The sequence below is a fragment of the Miniopterus schreibersii genome (genome assembly GCF_964146895.1).
Source record: "Miniopterus schreibersii genome assembly, chromosome: 15".
Taxonomy (NCBI): domain Eukaryota; kingdom Metazoa; phylum Chordata; class Mammalia; order Chiroptera; family Miniopteridae; genus Miniopterus; species Miniopterus schreibersii.
The window spans coordinates 9,076,925-9,096,638 of NC_138115.1; the positions used below are offsets into that span (position 1 = coordinate 9,076,925).

Here is a 19,714-nt window from a genome sequence, read left to right on the forward strand (position 1 = left end):
AAATAAATATTTTTAAATTTTTGATAAAAATTATCTTTTAGGGCTGAGTGTAATGCATCATGCGCCTGGATAATCTCAGACCATCAGAATGGAGTGGTGTTGAAGGCATAGTGAGCTTGGAGGCAGCGAGCTAAGATTTAAAGCCTCTTTCTACAAGTCATTAGTCATGTGGCTTTGGACATGATGGTATTTCCAAAACTCAGTTTCTTAATCTATAAAATAGCAGCACCTTACAGGTAGCGATAAGGAGACTCAAGTCCATCCGCATTGCCCAGCATGAAGGAAATGCTCCAGAAAGTTTTGTTTGGATGGTAACAGGAATCGATTGCTGCTGGAAAGCCTAGTTCATGTTGGCAAACACCAGCCCAACTCACCAGGACAAGCAGGAAAACCACGAGTCTCCCAAAGCAGAGGGAGAAATTTCTTTTATGAAAGTTCAAATAAGTGAAGGAACAATTGGGAGTCTGAGATGGTTCTAGAAGTATGGATAACATTTCCAAGGGGATAAAATGATTAAACAGGGGTGTTGAAAAGGAGGGGCATGCTGGGTGGGAAAACAAGTGATTCATTTATTCATAAATCCACTCACTTAGGAAATATTTGGGTGCCTACCATGAAACAGGAACAGCTCTATGTAGCGCAATTGTAAAGGTGAAGCTGACAGACAAGCTCATCCTCACGGAGCACACATTTCAGTAAAGCTTGGGGTAACATTCAGTACTAAAATGAAATAATTCATTAGACAGCAGGTGAGCACTTGAGTCTGCGGGCTGCAGAAGACAAGATGGAAACATAAAATCCAGAAGTGTCAAGAAGTGACACAAATTAATGTCGTGAGCATCTACCTGCTGGTTATTGCTAAGTTTCTACAGAGAATTTTCTAAAATAGTTCACCTCTCCTCATTAAATCACATGTGTTTAAGCACAGGCCTGCTACGCATACTTGGAAGAGCTGTATAAATTACAACATGTCATTTTCAGAAGATTCACATCACAGCCTCAGGACAGAAAATCATTTACTTTGATGAAAGGATACTGTAAGAAATTTTAATTGTTCATGGACTTTAGTACGAAAATAAATTTTTCAAAATACAGAATGTTGGTAGATGCATCAAACTCAGTATGGGGTGGTAAACAATGCCCTCCACCCATTTTTTCCATACTGATCCAACCTAAAAATAAACTAAATCCTGTAATGGAGTTTTTCTAAATTGTGTTCTATGGCTTAAGTTGTCTTTTAAGTTAGCCAATAGTTAGAAGCATATGTCTTTTTAAGTATAAACATGTTTAAATAACTGCTCAAAATTCACACCACTTTCCAAGGGCCCACTGAGAAATTTCATACCAAAATGTCATCCAAAACATCATCTAAATATCCAGATTTATTTCTCCATCTTGTCACAGTAACACTACTGAAAAGAGAGACTATGTCTGCAAAACAGCAGGTTAGTAAGACGTGATGAAGGAAAGATTAGTATTTCCATTTTTTCCAATGAGGGAGCTGAAGCTCAGAAAGTGATTGTTTAAGGTCAGCTGGGGGAACAAAGAGTCAAGCCTGGATTTTCAAATCCAGTTCTCTTTTCAATAAATCATATTTTGCTGCATTCAATAGAGTTCTTTCACAGAAAGAGCATCCTCCACAGCTTCCTTTGCCAATGTGCTTTGTAAAGAATAAACTGATTGCAGTAACACTCCTATCTTCGGTCAGGTTTCCTAGAGGCAGAGCCTGAGACAGAGGTCCCGGTGCTCTGGATTCACTGGGCAGTGCTCTCCAGGAAACAAGAGAGAGAGGAGGAGAGGGCAGGGAAAGGAACTGAGCAAGGACACGGGGTCAGCTAGAGGCGAGCTTCAGCCTGATGCCACCCGGTGCTCTAAAGTGTGAATTGTACCAGAGGTGGTCCCACCTTGAGGCAAGGGAACAGCCTTGTGTACCCCAGTATTGGGCCCTCACAGGCTGGAGGATTCCCCCTGGGAAGAGTGTACGATCCTGGGTGAGGTGCCCTGCATTCAGCCAAAGGCAATTCTCTGGAGAAGAGGCAGCTCTGACTTGTTAGCAATCAACATTCACAAAAGCTGAGGGTGGGGAGAGGACTGTGCTCTGGCCTGGTAAAGGGGATCTGGGCAGGAAACCAGCAGAGTCCTCCATAACTGCTTTATCTTTAAAGCATCCCTGAAGGTTTGCACCAGGCTGGTGAATATCAACACCATGCTACACTTCTTTAACTAAAGCATTGGAGCCGGAAGTTCCACGTGTACGCTACCTTAGAATGGACATAGATGATAGACAGATGATGATGGATGATGATAGATGATAGAAGATAGATAGATAGATAGATAGATATAGATAGATAGATAGATTAGATAGATAGATAGATAGATAGATAGATAGATAGATAGATAGATAGATAGATGATAGATAGATGATAGATAGATAGATAGATAGATAAATAGATAGATAGATAGATAGATATAGATAGATAGGATAGATAGATTAGATAGATAGATAGATAGATAGATAGATAGATAGATAGATGATAGATAGATGGATGATAGGTAGATAGATGGTAGATAGATGATAGATAGATCACAGATAAATAGATAGACATAGATGATAGATGATAGATCATAGATAAATAGATAGACATAGATGATAGATAATAGATAGGTAGATGATGATAGATAGATAGATAGATAGATAGATAGATAGATAGATAGATAGATAGATAGATTAGATAGATGATAGATCATAGACAGACAGATGCAATGTACTTTCTAGAATTCACACTTACAGGTCAGGGCACAAGCAAATTTTAAAGTGGGCTCTGAGTAACAAATTGCCACAGTACAGTTTGCAAGGCATCACTTGGGGGCCAGTCCTGTTTCCCCTTTCTCCCTCTCCCATCTTTGTGCCCCCACAAGCTCTTCTGTGAAGAGTTCTTCTGAAACTGGCAGGGAAACTTGGAACAGTTTTCAAAAACATACCCAATCACTCTTGAGCACCACACGTGAAAAACATACCCCAATTCTACAATCAAGGACACTCGTCATTTGCTGCTAATTTAATACCAAGCACCTCTAATGATTAATGAATTCAGTGATGCTACGTTCAACACATGGAAATGCCTCATTCTGCCCCACAGGAGACAGAATGCAGATTAGTATCCCCAACATCTAAGTGACAGTCAGCACCCACAGAGATACTTCATTTATGCTAGTTTCTCAATTATTGTGAAAGTGCTATCACCCCTCTCCTGGGAGTTTGTGACTCGGCATTGATTACCAACTGCCTGGGACTCTGATTTCTTATAAACTTTGTATTTTCTCATACTTGAAAAAAGTTCCTATCAGTGAAGTAGAGATAGCAACCATTTTCCCCCACCCATTGCCCTTTCTAGAAGAATCTCCCCACAACAGTAGCTAGCCTCTGTATTCTCTGTGGTTCCGCTCCTCTCCCCAAGTCTGGCAGTAGGACCCAACCTGAGCCAAGCCACAGGTGAGGCCGAGTCAGCCACCTTCCCTCTCTGCACAGCTTGTGCATGAGCAACCCTGTTGGACACCTGGACTACGAAGTTAGATATTGTCTTGTTTGAATACAAAAAAAGCAAAGCAAAATATTTACAGTAAAAGCCAGTTTGAATGGGTTACTGTTCCTTGCAACCAAATGATTTCCACTTAATGATCCCTGATACACTGAAGGATCAGATGGATTCTTTTAAAAAAAAAAATTAAGCTTAGTCAAGGCAAGTGGAGAATGTAGCATCTATCTGAAGAAAACCTACTGTGTGTCTGCTCCAGAGACTGATAACCACCCCCAAGATGCACTAAGATCCACTGTCTCCCTCATCCTTAGTAATAGCTCTCGTGGAGGTATCAACACGCCCAGCCACAAACCACATTTCCCAGCTTCTCTTGCACGTCGAGGTGGCCAGTGACACAGTTACAGCCAATGAGTGCTCTGCATGGCTCCCAGAGCGCCAGTGGGACAAGCGGCCCTTGCTGATGGTGGCAGCATTTTAAATGCTCTACTCTGCTGACCTTCCCCCACCCCTTCTCCACCCCTCGCAGTGTTTCCTGGGCCTGCCTCCCAGGTCAGCCACTGCTGAAACCCTTACCTGCTCGTGGGCCCCGCAAACCAGGGCAGGAGTTAACTTCCACACGGCTGCTCTTCACTGATGCGGGGTGGGAGCCAGAAGGTCACTGTTTCGCCTTCTGGTCCCCAAGGTGGACAGTTTTGAGACACCGCATGAGGCCGCTCGGGAAGCCTGTGAGTCCTAGGCACAGTCTCCGGAAGGGATGACCGACTCCACAGCCTCCCTCGAGATGCTTTTGCTCCTGCCCCCCGCATCTCTTCCCTGGTCCCTCCTGACCCCCCCCCACATCTCTTCCCTGGTCCCTCCTACCCCCCCCCCCCGCATCTCTTCCCTGGTCCCTCCTGCCCCCCCGCATCTCTTCCCTGGTCCCTCCTGCCCCCCCGCATCTCTTCCCTGGTCCCTCCTGACCCCCCCCCGCATCTCTTCCCTGGTCCCTCCTACCCCCCCCCCCGCATCTCTTCCCTGGTCCCTCCTGCCCCCCCGCATCTCTTCCCTGGTCCCTCACCGCTGCTCCCTGCGATCACCTCCCAGTGACCTGCCCGCACAGAGGCTGCCTTTGATTTAGGTGCCGCTCTCAAGGGGATCCAGACTAAGACCCTGCTTCCCTAGGACAACTGGGCCATCCCCAAAGTTCTGTATTATCTGTGGGCGACCTAACTGGGGCGGGCGTGAGACGGGGGCGCACACCCCCAGGCGTGGTTTCCAAGGCTGCGGGCCACAGGCGGCCGCCACAGTCCCACGCGTAGGTACCAAGGTTCCTTTCTTACTCTGGGTACTTGCTCTTCTCCCTCTCAATGGACATCTGCAGGCCAGTGATGCGGCGCATAGGGTCACTGTCACAACAGTGCCATCCCACCTTGCTAATCACAAAATAAATACGTCTCAACATTTCTTCAGAGCTAAACCATGAAGAAACTGTGATTTCTCCATATCATGTAACACTGAGCAATCTTCCTGCTTTTGGTCTGCTTCCCAAATAAAACGCTGTCCTACTTGAAAACTATAGCTGTTATTATGAGACAGTCCTGTGCTAACAAATTAGTGCGGACTTTAACAACTGTCATCCTGCTTCAGACTGGCGGCAAACATAGAAGGTTGTTAGTTTGTTTTACCTTTTTATTTCAATGTGTAAAATTCATAAAGAGATGCAAATACGTAAAACAAAAAGCTTAAGCTAAATAACTGGTAGAGTTTGGGAAATTCTGTGTCTATTAAACTTCTGGAAGCTGGTTGAAGAGCTCCCTGCCACCAACTGTGTGATGTGTTGAAAAATAAATGTAAAAATGAATATTTTAAGGAACAGACCACTTCAGTCCCTAACTAAGTCATTTGCTGAAGTTCAGTACATTGTCCTTGCAAACCACATAGAAGAGCTAACTCCTTGCACTTGTGTTGTCCAATATGGTAACCACTAGCTATCTGTATTAAAATTAATTAAAAATAAGTAAAATTAAAAATTCAGTTCCTCAATTTTAAGTGTTCAATAGCCACACATGGCTAATGACTGCTGTGGTTACAGTGAATGTGCAGAACATTTCCATCACTGCAGAATGCCCTATGCTACTCCAGATAAATATTCAGAACTCTCCCCCGTTAGAAGTCATTTATTCATTGATTCTCTAAACTGCAAATAATTAAATTGGACTTTTTATAAACAGAGTTCTTTGATATTATATGGTTGATTGAGAAATCCAATTTTTTTCAGTGCATTACCTGGTACCCAGAGCTGGATTACTAACTTACCTACATTGCAAATATGAGCCACTATCTCCATTCCTGTTAAAGTTTTGCTGCAAGAAGACATAGTTCCTATATTTTTATGCTCCCTAGTTATCTAGTGAAAAATTTTTTCACAAGCAGATGTGGATGGGTTAAAGGGCAACAGGCCGAAAAGGCAGGGAGCTCCAATACCACGGCTCTTTCTTAGTATTTCCCAGCATTTGCCCAGGCAACTGTGGTTCTGATTCATACAAATGAAATAATATCAATTCAAATCAAATCAAAACCATCCTTTCATTTACTGTTTTATCAAGTGGACTCATAAGAAAAATTTTCTTTTAAAATGTATTTGGCTCTGCCCAGCCAGCATGGCTAAGTGGTTGAGCATTGACCGATGGACCTGGATGTCACGGTTCGATTCCCGATCAGGGCACATGCCCAGGTTGCGGGTTTCAGGCTGGATCCCCAGTGGGGGACGCAGGATGCAGTCCATCGATGATTTTCTCTCATCTTTGATGTTTTTCTCTCTCCCTCTCCCTTCCTCTCTCTGAAATCAATGAAAACATATTTTTTTTAAAAGTGTTTGACCTTGAACTATAAAGAGAACTGAAGAATTCTGCTCTGCCTGCCCACAAAAGAATTCACTGCCTAACTGAGACAAATCAGTAGGTTGTGTGATCGGTACCACTTGTCTGGCTAAATGGTCCGGCTTGTCCCTCCAGCTATGGATGGCAGGCCTGTTGCCTTGAGCATGGTTCTTCCCCCAGGAATCCAATCTCTGGGAGAGAATCAGAACTTTGCTTCCTTGACAACTTTTAGATTAAACACAGGAAGTCTTTTTGAAGCACAGAAGACCCAAGGTCAAATCTCAGCTCTTTGATTATCAACTGTGAACACTTCAACATTATTTATTTTTCTAAGCCTCAAATTCCTTGCCTAAAGAGGGGTGAAACAATGATGTGTCCATTCTAAGAGAGATGCTAAAATTAAATGGCATAACATGTAGATAGCGCTCAGCACAGGGCCTGGGGCGAAGTACACAATAAATGTTAACAACTGTTGTTTTAATTCACAGAGAGGACAAGTTGCCCCAAATAGCCCTGTGTGCGGCAGAGCAGAGTGCACCCATAATGTCGTCAGTTAGCAGCAAGGGTGGTCAGGAGTGTGATCCAGGAAAGACAGGAAATGCCCTTGGCACTGGGTAGCTGCTGAGTTTATTTTATTTTATTGAGCCACATGAGCCCCAGGAGTCCTCAGGCTATACAAGAACACCCCACCCACTCTGCTTTTCCATCAGAAAATTATTCAAGTTCCAAGTGTCTCACAGCTGAGGTAGGTGTAAGTACAAATTTGTGGAAATGTGTCACTACATATACACAGATTCACACTCAGAAAGGTAATAAATATAGATCAACACTAAAAAGAGTCATCTAAAGTAAAATAAGTTACCTATGATAAATAAGTTTAGTATATAATAATATAATTAAAGTGCAAATAAAATGGTAAGTATTATAAAATTATTCATATTATAAAAGATTTATAACAATAATCTTTGGCATTCTGAAAATTACATAAATCTAATCTTATGTAATAATTCAGAGAAAGAAAGGCTCAGTATTTGCCTCCCCAAGTCCAAGTACAGCAATCTACGTAATTTCCCAAACAGTGGAGTAGCACAGTGACCCAGAAAGATTAAGGCAATAGCTCATCTAAAAGCCCCCGTGAACAGCATCATGAGTTGGCAGTCTTGGCTACTGCTTTATAAACCCATTTTCTGTTCATTAAAGTATTTTCAAATGAAAATAAGAATATAAACAATTTTATTGAAAAAAAGTGCAATCTCATTGCAAAATTAAAAATGTACAAATTCAATCAAGGTTTCATTTTCATCGGTGAAAATAGAAAAGACATTTAACCTATAATGCCCATATTGGTACCTCCTCATTGGAGGACAATTGGCAATTGTTTCAAACACCCTAAAAATGTACAACCTTTGAACCAGCAATTCTACATCTTGACACTAAGAAAATAATAATAATGATAGATGTACAGTAACCATTTATCATTAAGGAAGGAATCCTTGCAGGTTTTAAAAATATATAATATACATTTGGAAGCTACTTAAATTAGAGATTAATTAAATAATTTCTAAGACAGGCATACAGGGTAATAACCTGTAGCCATCAAAATTATGGAGGAATGTTTTATCTAGTGGCATGGAAATACAATCAGAATGTATTAAGGAGAACCAACCGGGTGACAAAACAGTGCCTATTCTAAGACCCCATTTGTTGTGGGTTGAACTGTGTCTCTCTAAGATTCATATGTTCAAGTCCTTACTTCTAGAATGTGACCTTATTTGGGAACAGGGTCACTGTCAATGTAATCAGTTAATGAAATTACATTGCAGTTGGGTGAGCCCTAATCTAACATGCCTGGTGTCATATAAAAAGGGAGAAATTTGGACATAAATACACACACAGGGAGAACATGATGTAAAGACAGAGACAGAAATTGGGGTGCTGCATCATCTACAAGCTAAGGAACACCAAAGACTGCCAGCAAAGCACCAGAAGCTTGGAGAGAGGCATGGAACAGACCCCCTCACATCACTCAGAAGAAGCCAAACCTGCCCACACCTTGCTCTCGGACTTCTGGTCTCTAGAACTGTGGGACAATCAATTTCTGTTGTTTAAGCCACCCAGTTAGTGGTACTTTGTTATGGCAGCCCCAGCATCCAACATACCACTTTTTTAGGAAAAAAGCTGCTTGAGCATAAAAGTATCTGAAAGTAATTTTTTCAAACTATTACCTTTAGTTATATCTCAGTAGAAGAACACTGGGTGATTTTTATTTAAATTTTGCTTAATTTTTGTGATTTTAAATTAATATCATATCACTTATGCATGAAATGGCTCTATAAACTTCAGGTAAAAAAATCCACCGCCAAACACAAATATTCTCAGTAAGTTTGGATCGAGGTGTGCATGGAAGAGGCAGAGAGTCAGAGAGATATGGCCTTAAATTCTGCCTCGATCACTTACTTTATCAACTCTGTGATTTTGGGCAAGCAAACCTCATAAAGGTCATTTTAAGGAAGCAATGAAATTGTGTATAGAATGCAGATAACACTGACATAGTACAGCCTGGCACATAGCAAGAGCTCATTAATTTATAGTCATTATAATGAAGTCCCAGTATTTATGGGGATTTTGCCCTTTTTTAAAATAAAGAAGTATGTTATTCATTTCAGAAAACACCTTCAAAATTCATGGTCACTTTGCCAAAGCCTGCAGGGAGCCTGGGACTCCAATGTGCCTGGGACACTGATCTAAGATTTGACAATCCAGCCTAAGGATTCTTTCCTGCCAACCACACCTGCCAAACTGTACTGTCCCACTCAATTCCTTTGGCTTATGTAGATGTGCTCTTTATGGCCTTTAGTACAAAGAATGTGTGTGCGTGTGTGTGTGTGTGTGTGAGAGAGAGAGAGAGAGAACATCTAGTAATAGCTAGAGACACAAAGACTCTTGTGAATTTTCTAATTTATTATTTCCACACATTGGTAGTAAAATATATTTTGGGGGAAAGGAGAGGAAAGAGTCATGTATTGAATGCTTGCTATGTGCCATCTCTTTGCAAATGTCATCTCATTTAATGAATACAATTCTGCCTGCTAGTCATCATTGTTTCCACTCTTACAAATGTGAAAGGCCAGAGAGGTTAAGTAATGTCTCTAAGACCACACAGATGACAGTCAAACACTGTTCTTTCTGTTACCAAATGAGGCAAATGTAATGAATGAAGTCAGGCATTAAAAAGAAAACAAAAAGCATCCAGCAATTTAGAACAATAGAAAGGAGAAAGTACAACATTTACACTTCAAATTTACCTACTGTTGCTAGTAAACAATCTTTTGCCCCAGAATAGTTTAATGGCACTAACAATTTCACACATATTGTTTTTTTAGCAAATGAAGCACACATCTTTAAAATGAAATTTTCATTATATATGTAATGATCATACTTAGCTTTCAGCTGCTTCAGAAATAGAATCTGTGATATGATTCTAACAAAATTTATTCTATAAACAGCAGTGGAAGATTCTAAAACATGAAAGCATGGCTTTGCCCTTTCCCCAAACACCTGAGGCTGTAGACGAACAATAAAGGTAACATCAGGTGTTGCTCTCTTAGGAAAGATTCCCCAGATACCTGAGCTTTGGTGCTCCAGACGCAGGGACAGTCAACATTTGTTGAGCCCTCTGATGGAAACTTTCATGCACATTAGCTCATTTTATCCCACGACTCTGTGTCACAGCTCTTATCCCATTTTATAGTTCAAGAAGTTGAGAGACAGTGATATAAAGGGATTTGTTCAGGGTTTTGCAGTTATTAATTCATTTTTATCATTTAAACATCTCTTCGATATAGGTAAAATCCTTGAGGAACTCAAGGTTCCGTGAGGTTGATTTGCCTTGGACACATCCAGGGTCTGAGGTTGAACCCAGGTGTGTGGCTCTAAAGCCAGCACATCCCAAAATACAGTCATAATCGCTACTCATCAAGCCATCACTTTTCCTAGTTTCAATATCTCCCAAGATCTCTGCTCTTCACTCAGAACATGAGTTTGTGCTCAGGAATTTTCTGGTATCATTCTTTCTTCCATTCTAAACCTTCCCCCTGCTCAATTTTTCTGGATCTCAGCTTCAGTAAGGATCCCACAAGTAATACCAACTATCAGGTGCAGGCAAAAACATCAGGTGAATTAAGGACATGCAAGCACAGTCAGGCAGTTTCATGGTAGAACAGATGGATGTGTGAGCACCTCTTGCTAAAGCCACAGGGGGTCTTTTTATTTGGCATGCAGATCTCTCTCTCTCTCTCTCTCTCTCTCTCTCACACACACACACACACACACACACAAAAACACTGGGGACACAAAATTAATTTGCTCCTCCTGCATCCATGGTGGAGCCTGTTTGATGACTTGAGTATTTTATCAGGCATCCAAAAAGAATTTTCATGTTCACAATCTTGCCATTCAGATCCTTTCTGAATTCTACAGAACTCTTTATAGGCGTGTTTTAACAAACACATCCCTGAACCTGAATTTCTTTACACAATGGATCAGTGAATAAAGATTTTGTTAGAACAGATACACAAGTTCAGTAAAATTTCCTCAGGGAATAGGAGTATTCTGAGAAGTAAAAAGCTTCCATGAGTAAATATTCAGGACAAAAAATTTTAATTTGGATAGGAATATTACATTTAAAACAAACAAAAACCCAATTCATGTTTTTCTGTTTTCTACCACATTAATAAACACACGAACACAAGCGATACACTTACTCTTCCGATGTGGTATTCTAACATGAACAGCCAGCACTGAATTAACCTAATGATACATGAACAAAGGCGAGGTGTATGTAGTTCGGGGGAATGCTTTTTCCTTCACAAATGGGCGATCTCATCACTGGGCAAAGCCCCATCATTTCTTTCAAAAAGAGGCCTTTCAGATGATGGACAAGCTGACACAAGCTGGTGGAGCTCATGTGCCGAAGGACCCATGGTACACCCCTCAATAACATCATCAGTGTGACTCCACCAATGATCCCCTCATCAGAGATCCCAGGAAGGCTGCTCCCCAAATCTCACAGATGCTACACCTTCTGCTTGACAAAAGTGCCAGTGCTGCCCTAAGGAAAGAGATGCTGGTGAAAAGCATCACGTATTCTTCCACCAGACACGTCAAGCTCTTCTTAGCCTAAGGTGCTCAGGACTTGAAGAACTGCCCTCCCACTGCTCCAGATGAAAGAACAGTGCAGGGAGCATCGTGTGAATCCCATGACGCTTTTTATTCAGGCCACAAGAGGCAGGACCAGCAGCGGGCATCTGTCACATGGGCAGCCAATCCACAGCCTGATATGGCCTGGGGCTGAGAGCTGTGTCCAAACTGAAAAAATTAGCAGCCGAACCTAACATATGCCTTCTCTTAGGACATTAGCTTAGGATCACAGAGAGAATAAACTAAATGAGAAGCAGAAAGGGGACACACAAAGAGGGCACACAGGAAAGTGGCCAAGCAGCCTTTTGTTTCTGTCAGACGGCTCCTCCCTTAGGTGCAGCGGGTGCGATGACTGCCTCTCTCCCCAACACTTGAGTCCGCCTGGGTGCGTTACTCTCCGCCACAACCAAGAGCAACTGCTGAGCGATGGTTTCTGGGGGAGCCCCCCAGTTCCTCCTCGTGAAGGGAATCTGCACCGCATCCCTGTGTTCTCAGGTTCACTTATTCGTTGTTCCTTCTTTCCTCCCTCCCCTCTTCCCTCGCTTCCTTCAATCAGTCGCTTCCTTCACTAAGCACCTACCGCCCGGGTGATCTGAGAACGTCCCTGGAGTTGTCCCTGCTATGTGGCAGTTAGATAGTTAAAATGTGCTGGTGAACAAGACAAGCAAGATCCCTGCCCTCGCTGAGCATGCATTTAGGGCTGAGAGGCTGAAACGTAAACAAGTCATTAAAGAGTGTGCTCTGGGGCTGACTGCATCTCCTGGCCACCCCTCCTCAGAGCGGTCCCCCCCCCAAAGAAATGACATTTCGGCTGACACCTGAAGGCACAAGAGGAATTTGCCAGCTAAAAGGGGATTTGGTAAATAGAGAGGTTTGGTGAAAAGAGGGAGAATATTCTAGGCAGAGGAAGTAACTTACACAAAAGTCCATTAGATCAGCAAGAAACCATCACCAAGCCCCCCAAACATCTAAGAAATGTGTACAGAGCAAGAAATTGGCTTTCTGTATGACAGCTAAAAGGGGTAAAGGTGGACCCCCCCAAATTTTGATGGTGCATTGGTTTCAACTGGAACATCAGTCTTTCTTGTAGGTTCCAAAGAAACTACACAGATTGGGGCAGAGGCTAGAGGGTGGACAGTGATCGGGAAGGACTTAGCCCCTCAGTGAGCAGAGATCAGGCACTTACACTTCATGCCTCACCCTACTCTCCAGGGCAATCATCTTAAGGTTTTCAGTCCCTTAGACGGGAAAAAAAGCATTTATCATCACCAACATCACGATCACAACGATCTTTTACTTTTGGAGGACATTTAATAGTTTACAAAGTGTTTTACATGCTTCATCTCACTTAAAATTTCTAATACTATGGTAGCCAAAGAGTATTGTCCCCAATATTCAGATGAGGAAACTGAGGTTCTCAAAGGAAGGCTAAGATAATAGAATGAACAAGAAATTTCAAATACAGCCCAGGTTAAATACATGCCTACTGAAGATGAAGACTCTAAAGCGGTAGTGGTTCTGTACAAACATTCCTTAGTTTCTCGTGTTTTTTCTAACACATGATTATTTTTCTTACCTAGATCAGGGAGAAATGTGAATCCTCTGGGGAACCGAGAACTAAGGATGCTGCGTCTACTCGAGCATGAGTCCAGGGTTCCTCCCGTATTCCTATCGAGGAGATTCACAAGGGCCCGGTGCACCTGGGTATTGAGGTGTGATTATAAGTGCCCGCGGCTGACCCTAGGGGGACTTCCATCTGGAGAATTCAATTGGATACCGTAACTCTTTCAAGGGTAAACAGTGTTTAGGTATTATGATTTGAGAAAGATCAGGAAAATTCTCACCCCACAACTCAAGTAAAAATTCCCCAGAACCAAGTGCCTGTAATTCTTCCATTAGAACGTCTCACTTAGCCTGGACTCTGGGCTCTCCAGAATGTTCTTTGAAATGAGAACATTCAAAGGAGCAAGTTCATGCTATGGCAAAAACAACCATGGCAGCGTGATTTAGAGATAGAGGGGCTCAAAGAGGTACTAGTAAGAGTGAATGCAGATTTTCTGCTTCAGAATTTTGCCAAGACTCTAATTTGTGACAAGTTAGCCACAGTGTTGTAAATTACCCATTGGATTTCTGCTTTCTCCTTTTCAGAGAATCATCCAAATCATCATCATCATCGTCACCCTCATAGTCATTGGTTGAGCACTTATAGCCCAGGCGCTGTGCAAGGTTGTTTGCTTGGATTAAGTCATCTCATCATTTATAGCAACCCCTTTGCAGTAGGAACTATTACCAGTGCCATTTTATAGATGATAAAGATGAAACCTGGTGAAATTAAATAACTTGCCCAAGGTTTCCAGGCCAGTGAAGAATAAAGTTGGGATTCAAGTTCACAAGAAATATTTTCCTCTTTTTTTCTGTACTTGTGAGGCCCAACCCCAATTGTCGTAATGAACCCAGAAGAGCATGAAGCAATGCAGCCATTAGCACCCTGGGGAGCTGCCCTTTTAAGAAAAGTATATTTATTGATTCATGTTCCAATTGCACATAATTTTTGTCAATAATTGTGAGACTAGAAAGTTATAATTAAACCGACATTAATGTAGCTTTGAAATTGCATCAGACCCCCCAATAGTAGATTGCTGCTCAAAATTTTTAAAAAACTGCATGTTGACATTTCCTGTCTTGTTTATACTTAGAAAAAAAAAGTTGTCTGGCTCATGCACACATATTTTAAAGAAAATGGGGGGGGGGGGGAAGACCAGAAAATAAGATTAAACAATTGTCTTTAAAATCAGTCTTTTTATACATATTTAATATGAAAAAATACTGTATTTTAATGAGAACCTACTCTGCCTTGGTTAGAAAATAGAACTGTATAAAAGACAATCACTGTCTGTTGAGTTTGTTTCTAAATATGAACACTGCTTGGCACTTCCAGAGAAGGCTTCAAACATACCATCTTACTGGGTGAGATAAACGCTGCCCAGTAGGATAGCATCTGCCCTTCAAAGTTTCTTTGGGGAGTAGGGATAGGCACTGCAGGTGCCTGTCACCCTGAAGGAAGCAGACGAGCGTAGCTAGCACCTAAGAGACACAGTTTGGAGTGAGAATGCCCAGGTCTTGGCCTTGCCTTTTTCTCCAATCTTGTCCTTGACGAGTTAGTTAACACCCCTGAGCTTCATGGTGAAATGGAAATGTTCGAGTCACACAGATTCAACATGATGATATATGAAAAGCACTGAAATATATGCCTCGTCTGAAGCCCGCGTGACGAAGGCAGCTACTGTTACTTCTCTCATTACGGGTTTAAAAAGTTGGCTATGATTCAATTAGATGAGACTCCATTAGATTAGATTATCATGCTTCACTTTGTTATTACCAATAGCATGATTCTAAGTGCTGTTAATATCAAGTAAGCAGTATAATGTTTGCTTGGAAAATAGCCCAGAATTTAGGTTAAGAAATGAAGATTATGTAAAGCAGGTAGACCTATACCTCATACATCAGAAGCACCACATCTCTGGAGTAGCTGGCCTTCGTTGGAAAGGCCTAAATGAAAGGCACCATGGGGATGTGAAGCCCAGGAGTGGTAGCAGAAATGGGACAGTGAGATTGGGGGGGGGGTGTCAGAAATAAGATGAGAGAGGGATCAGGCAAATTGACTCGGCAGTTGATTCTATAGCAACAGAACCTGGGCCTACAGCTTTGTGTGGGGGATCAAGCAAACATCATTTTGAAGAGCTGAAGTCTTTTCGATGCCCTAACATCTGCACCAATTCTGTTCCTGCACAATGTGATGTGTTGGGGTCCCCGACATTCCGTTACACATAAATCCACAAGATCCAGAGCCTTGCAAATAGTAGAGAAAAGAAAAAATGTGCTAACAAAATGGTTTAAAAGGAGGGAGACCCCACAGATCAAAGTCCTACTGGCAATGTACTCAAGTAGCCCAATAAGAATGATCAGTGGAATGCAGGATCATACCAACTTTGTTTTATCAGAGTAAGTCTGAGAAATGGGGTAAATTCAATATATATAGTATATATTGATCATAATGATTTCCAAGTGATGCTTTAAGAGATTTTCTGGACCTATTTTATCATCAGGGAGGGAATAAATGAAACAGATCACAAGAATCAGTGCTGTGCCCTGAATTTTGGTTTTGAGCCAAAATATAGTGAAAAGTCCCCTGACCTTATTTAAGTAGAGATTAAGGATTTGGGAGTTTTGCCTCAAAATCTTTGAAATTGGCTAAAGCTTCCCCCTGAAGGCTTGACTTTTATGTTATGTAGACTTTAAATCTACCGTGGCCATGAGCCTTCCTAAGCAGACACATAAAGAGCAGTCCTCCCTAAAGTTATAAACCCAAAAGTGGAGGTTGCCTTTAGAAGCAATACCACTTCATAAGGTCAGTCCAAAGGAAATCATGGAAAATATGAATTAGTTTTAAGAATTATGGCACAACTGAGGACAAGTGATATGCCTGGGATTCTTCCAAAAACCACTGCTTTCCTACACTCCTCCTCTCCTCTCCCCTCTACACCACAAATTATTTCAGAAAAAGTCAATTCCAACAATTCAGTGTATATAGCTATACTTTATGCTTATACAAATCACACACACACATACACATAAACTATTTTCTTTCTTATTTCCACAAAAATAGTACTGTAGTCTATACATTACTTTGAAAGCTTATCAAATAATTTTCCACATGTTGATTAAAAGAATGAAAAATCACGTTTTCCCATTTAAAATTTTATCAAATACTAAAACTAGGCTCATTTTTTTCCTCACTTAATTTTATCCAACACAACTATATACACTGATCTCCAGGCCAGTGCTTATTAATTTAACCCACTCTTTTTCATGGCAGTATAATATTTCACAACATGTTTGAATCATACTTTTATGATTGTCCTATTAATGGACTTTGCCATCTAAGAGACCACACTCTCATTGCAGCATCTTCCACAGAGCAGGATCTCACACCACTGCACATGCATAAAACATGCTTCCTTTCCCTCTCTCCTCAGCATAAGACTTTCTCAGCAAATAACCTTCTCTCTCTGCTCTCATGTCTCTACTTTAGCTCTTTAAAAATGCAGATCAACTAACTTACTCATTTTGAAGTTTTTCTGTCCATTATTCAGATTCTCTTTTTCAGATGAGAGGCTAATAACATTTAAAAGCCAAACCCTTTCTTCTTAGAGCCTTAGAGGCCAAAGAGAGAGGGGAAGGGCTGCAAATATTTTAAATGTAATAACCTTTTGCCTCTCTCTCTCTCTCTCCAAGAAAAAAAACAACTATAATGCAGTGTGATAAATTCTCATGAATGAATGAATGGATGAATGAATGAAATGCAATGGAAGCCCAAATTGTGGGGTGAGTCATTCAGTTTGGGGTGATGAAAGAGGGGGTAAATATGACAGAATCACTGAGGAGGTAACATTTTAGCTGAGGCTAAAAGACAAAGATTTTTTCTAGGCTTGGGGTGTGAGGGAATTATATATGTGTGCACAGTATGAAGAGGAATAACAAGGGCTTTGAGGCAAGAGGTGCTTTCAGTTTTGGAGGGAGCTACAGCGGTGGTCCTCCAACTTCAATGTGCATGAGAATTATCCAGGGAGCATATTTAAAATGCAGTCATGAGCAGGCACCCATCTTTTCAGTATTTTTATTGCTGTCCAGAAATCTGCATTTTAAACAAACTCATCCAGCCTTACCAGCCTCTGCAATGATGGGTGGCATGAAATAATGTTGCGACAGGATTAGAGAGAATTAAAACTAATGTTTCAGGTAAGCGACAATGTAAGACAATAGAGACTGTGTCAGAGAGATAATGTCAGGGCTTTGAATTTTGTTTTTGAGAGACAATGGCTTGGCGGTGGAGCTATTATTTTTTCTTAAAAAAACACCACTGTTTCACAGGGAACGTTTACTGAGTGGCTGAATGAATGAATGAATTCTGAGAAAGCCAACTGAAAGTTTCCTGCACTGGGAACACTGCTTGGTTTGTTTAACTCGGCTTAACAGAAAACAGTTCTAGACCAGCCTTCCCAGAACCTCTAGTTCGAGCTTTCCAACCGCTGTCTAGATTGTGTCAAAGTGCCAAAGGCGTGCATTGCTGTGCAGGTCTGCAAGCCAAGCCAAGCGGGATCGCCCTGCAGGCCATCCACGTGAGCAGGCACCACGGTTGTGCAGCCAGAGCTAGGTCCTGGCCCGGGAGCTGAGACGGGGAAGACCACGCGCTCTTACATAACCTCCCCGCCGGCGGCAGGGCCTGTGATTAATGCTGGGTGACGGGCTCTGAACTTTCTGTCCAGATAGGCTCGCTGGCCTGTCAGGGCTCCTCGCAGGAGCCAGCGCGGGCCCTGCAGATTTCACTCCGAATAACCATCATCCCAGCCAACACCGCCCTCCCGGCGCGGCCCGTGAGCTTCTCGGCCTCATGCCTCGGTCATCACACAAGTTGCCGCTGGACTGTCCCAGGGTTTTTTAAAGGGGGACAAGTCATAGAACTTCCCACCGCCCAGTGAGGAAAGCTACACAGAGGAAGCCGAGGGGCCTTCCAGGAAAAGCCAGGAGAGCCCTCGAGGAGCGATCAGAGGAGAGAAACCACAACGGAAGGAAGGAGTCCCGCTCTGCGCCCCGGATCTTCCATCGCCCCCCGCTTCTGTCCCTGGGGCTCGGCAGAGCCGTTGCTACAGCGCGTCCAGGGCCCCAGGCCAGGCCAAGCGCTCCCCCCGCGACCAACTTCCCCCGCGCGGCGAGTCCTCCAGGCGCTCGGCTCAGCCCCGGGGGCCCAGGTGAGCGGCCGGCGCGCGCGGCAGCGCCCCCACCTGCGCCCCTCCGGCCTCCGCCTGCGCCCCTCCGGCCCCCGCCTGCGCCCCTCCGGCCTCCGCCAGCGCCCCTCCGGCCCCCACCTGCGCCCCTCCGGCCCCCACCTGCGCCCCTCCGGCCCCCACCTGCGCCCCTCCAGCCCCACCGCCCGCGGAGGCGTCCTCCCGAGCCCCGAGCGCTCGCCTGCGCCGAGGTGCGGCGACACCTCGTCTAAAAGCCTGCAAAATTTCGTCCGCACTCCCGCCTCGCAGCGGTCCCTGGATCCCGTCCCCGCCACCCCGGGGCGGCACCTCGGCGGTGGGGAGGTCTGGAGGGGAGGGTTGAAGCCCGGGCTTTGAGCAGAACCGGGCAGAGAGCACCCCACCCGCCCGCGGGCCGCGGGTGCCCTCCCCGCACGCGCTCCACTACTCACCAGCTCCAGGGTCCGCAGGAAGGCGAGGGGCTCCTTCAGCGCCCGGAAGGTGCCCGCCGACGCCAGCTTCGGACGAACCGAGGAGAGAAGAGAGAGAAAGGGGGCGCGTGAGGCTGCGGCTGGAGGCGTCTCCGGCCCGCGGGGTCCCCGGCACCAGCCGCCCGGCCCGCGGCCGTCCTACCTGGCTCACGGGGTCCATAGCTCGCTCCGCTCCGTCCGCTCCCCCACCGGCTCCCTTTCAAGGGAAGTTCAAGGGCCGCCGCGGGCTCGTGCTCGGGGCCAAGAGCCGTCTCGGGGAGGCGAGGAGCGAGGCCGGGGCGGGCGGCGCGGGCAGGGCCGCGGGGGACGAGGTGCGGGCGCTGGCTCCGCGCTCTGCGCTCCGCGAAGCCCGCGCTCCCGAGCCCGGCGGAGCGGCGGAGGGCGGGGGACGCGGGCTGGGAGGGAAGGGTTGGGGTGGCGGAGCGGCGGGGCGGGGGGCGCCGGGGCAGGGCTGCCATTGGCCAGCTGCGAGCTCGAGGGGAGGGCGCGGAGGTGGGCGAGGCCGCCCGGTGCCAGCTCCGCCCCGCGCTCCGCGCCCTCGGGCTCTCGGGAAACTTTGGGGGTTTTGGTGGAGGGAGACAGGCGGGCACCGTCGGCGGGAAGGCGCCCTGCCTGAAGAAGGGGGTTCCAGGTGAGGAGACAGGCACTCCCCCGTTACGCGCGGAGCCGTGTGAGCCCTGGGGACTGCTGAGCACCGGGAGACTGCCGACCCGTCCAATTCCCCAGCCTTCGTGGGACGTTCCCCGTGTGGCCAGGTGCTGGGATACGGCCAAGAGCAGGACCCCTCCCCCTAAAGGGAAGCAGGGGGTCAGCACACAGAGAGA

General features: G+C 44.6%; 1 protein-coding gene across 1 annotated transcript in view; it reads right to left on the reverse strand.

Moving 5' to 3' along the window:
• SYNPR (synaptoporin) overlaps positions 1-19,260 on the reverse strand; it is a 260,070-nt gene extending 240,810 nt beyond the window's left edge. The window contains exons 1-2 of the mRNA XM_081159386.1: positions 19,033-19,260; positions 18,852-18,917 (exon numbers count right to left, since the gene is read on the reverse strand). Coding sequence (XP_081015512.1) covers positions 18,852-18,917; positions 19,033-19,050 — 84 coding nt within the window. The 5' untranslated portion in view covers positions 19,051-19,260. The remainder of the gene's footprint in view (positions 1-18,851; positions 18,918-19,032) is intronic.
• Between the last annotated feature and the right edge of the window lie 454 nt (positions 19,261-19,714).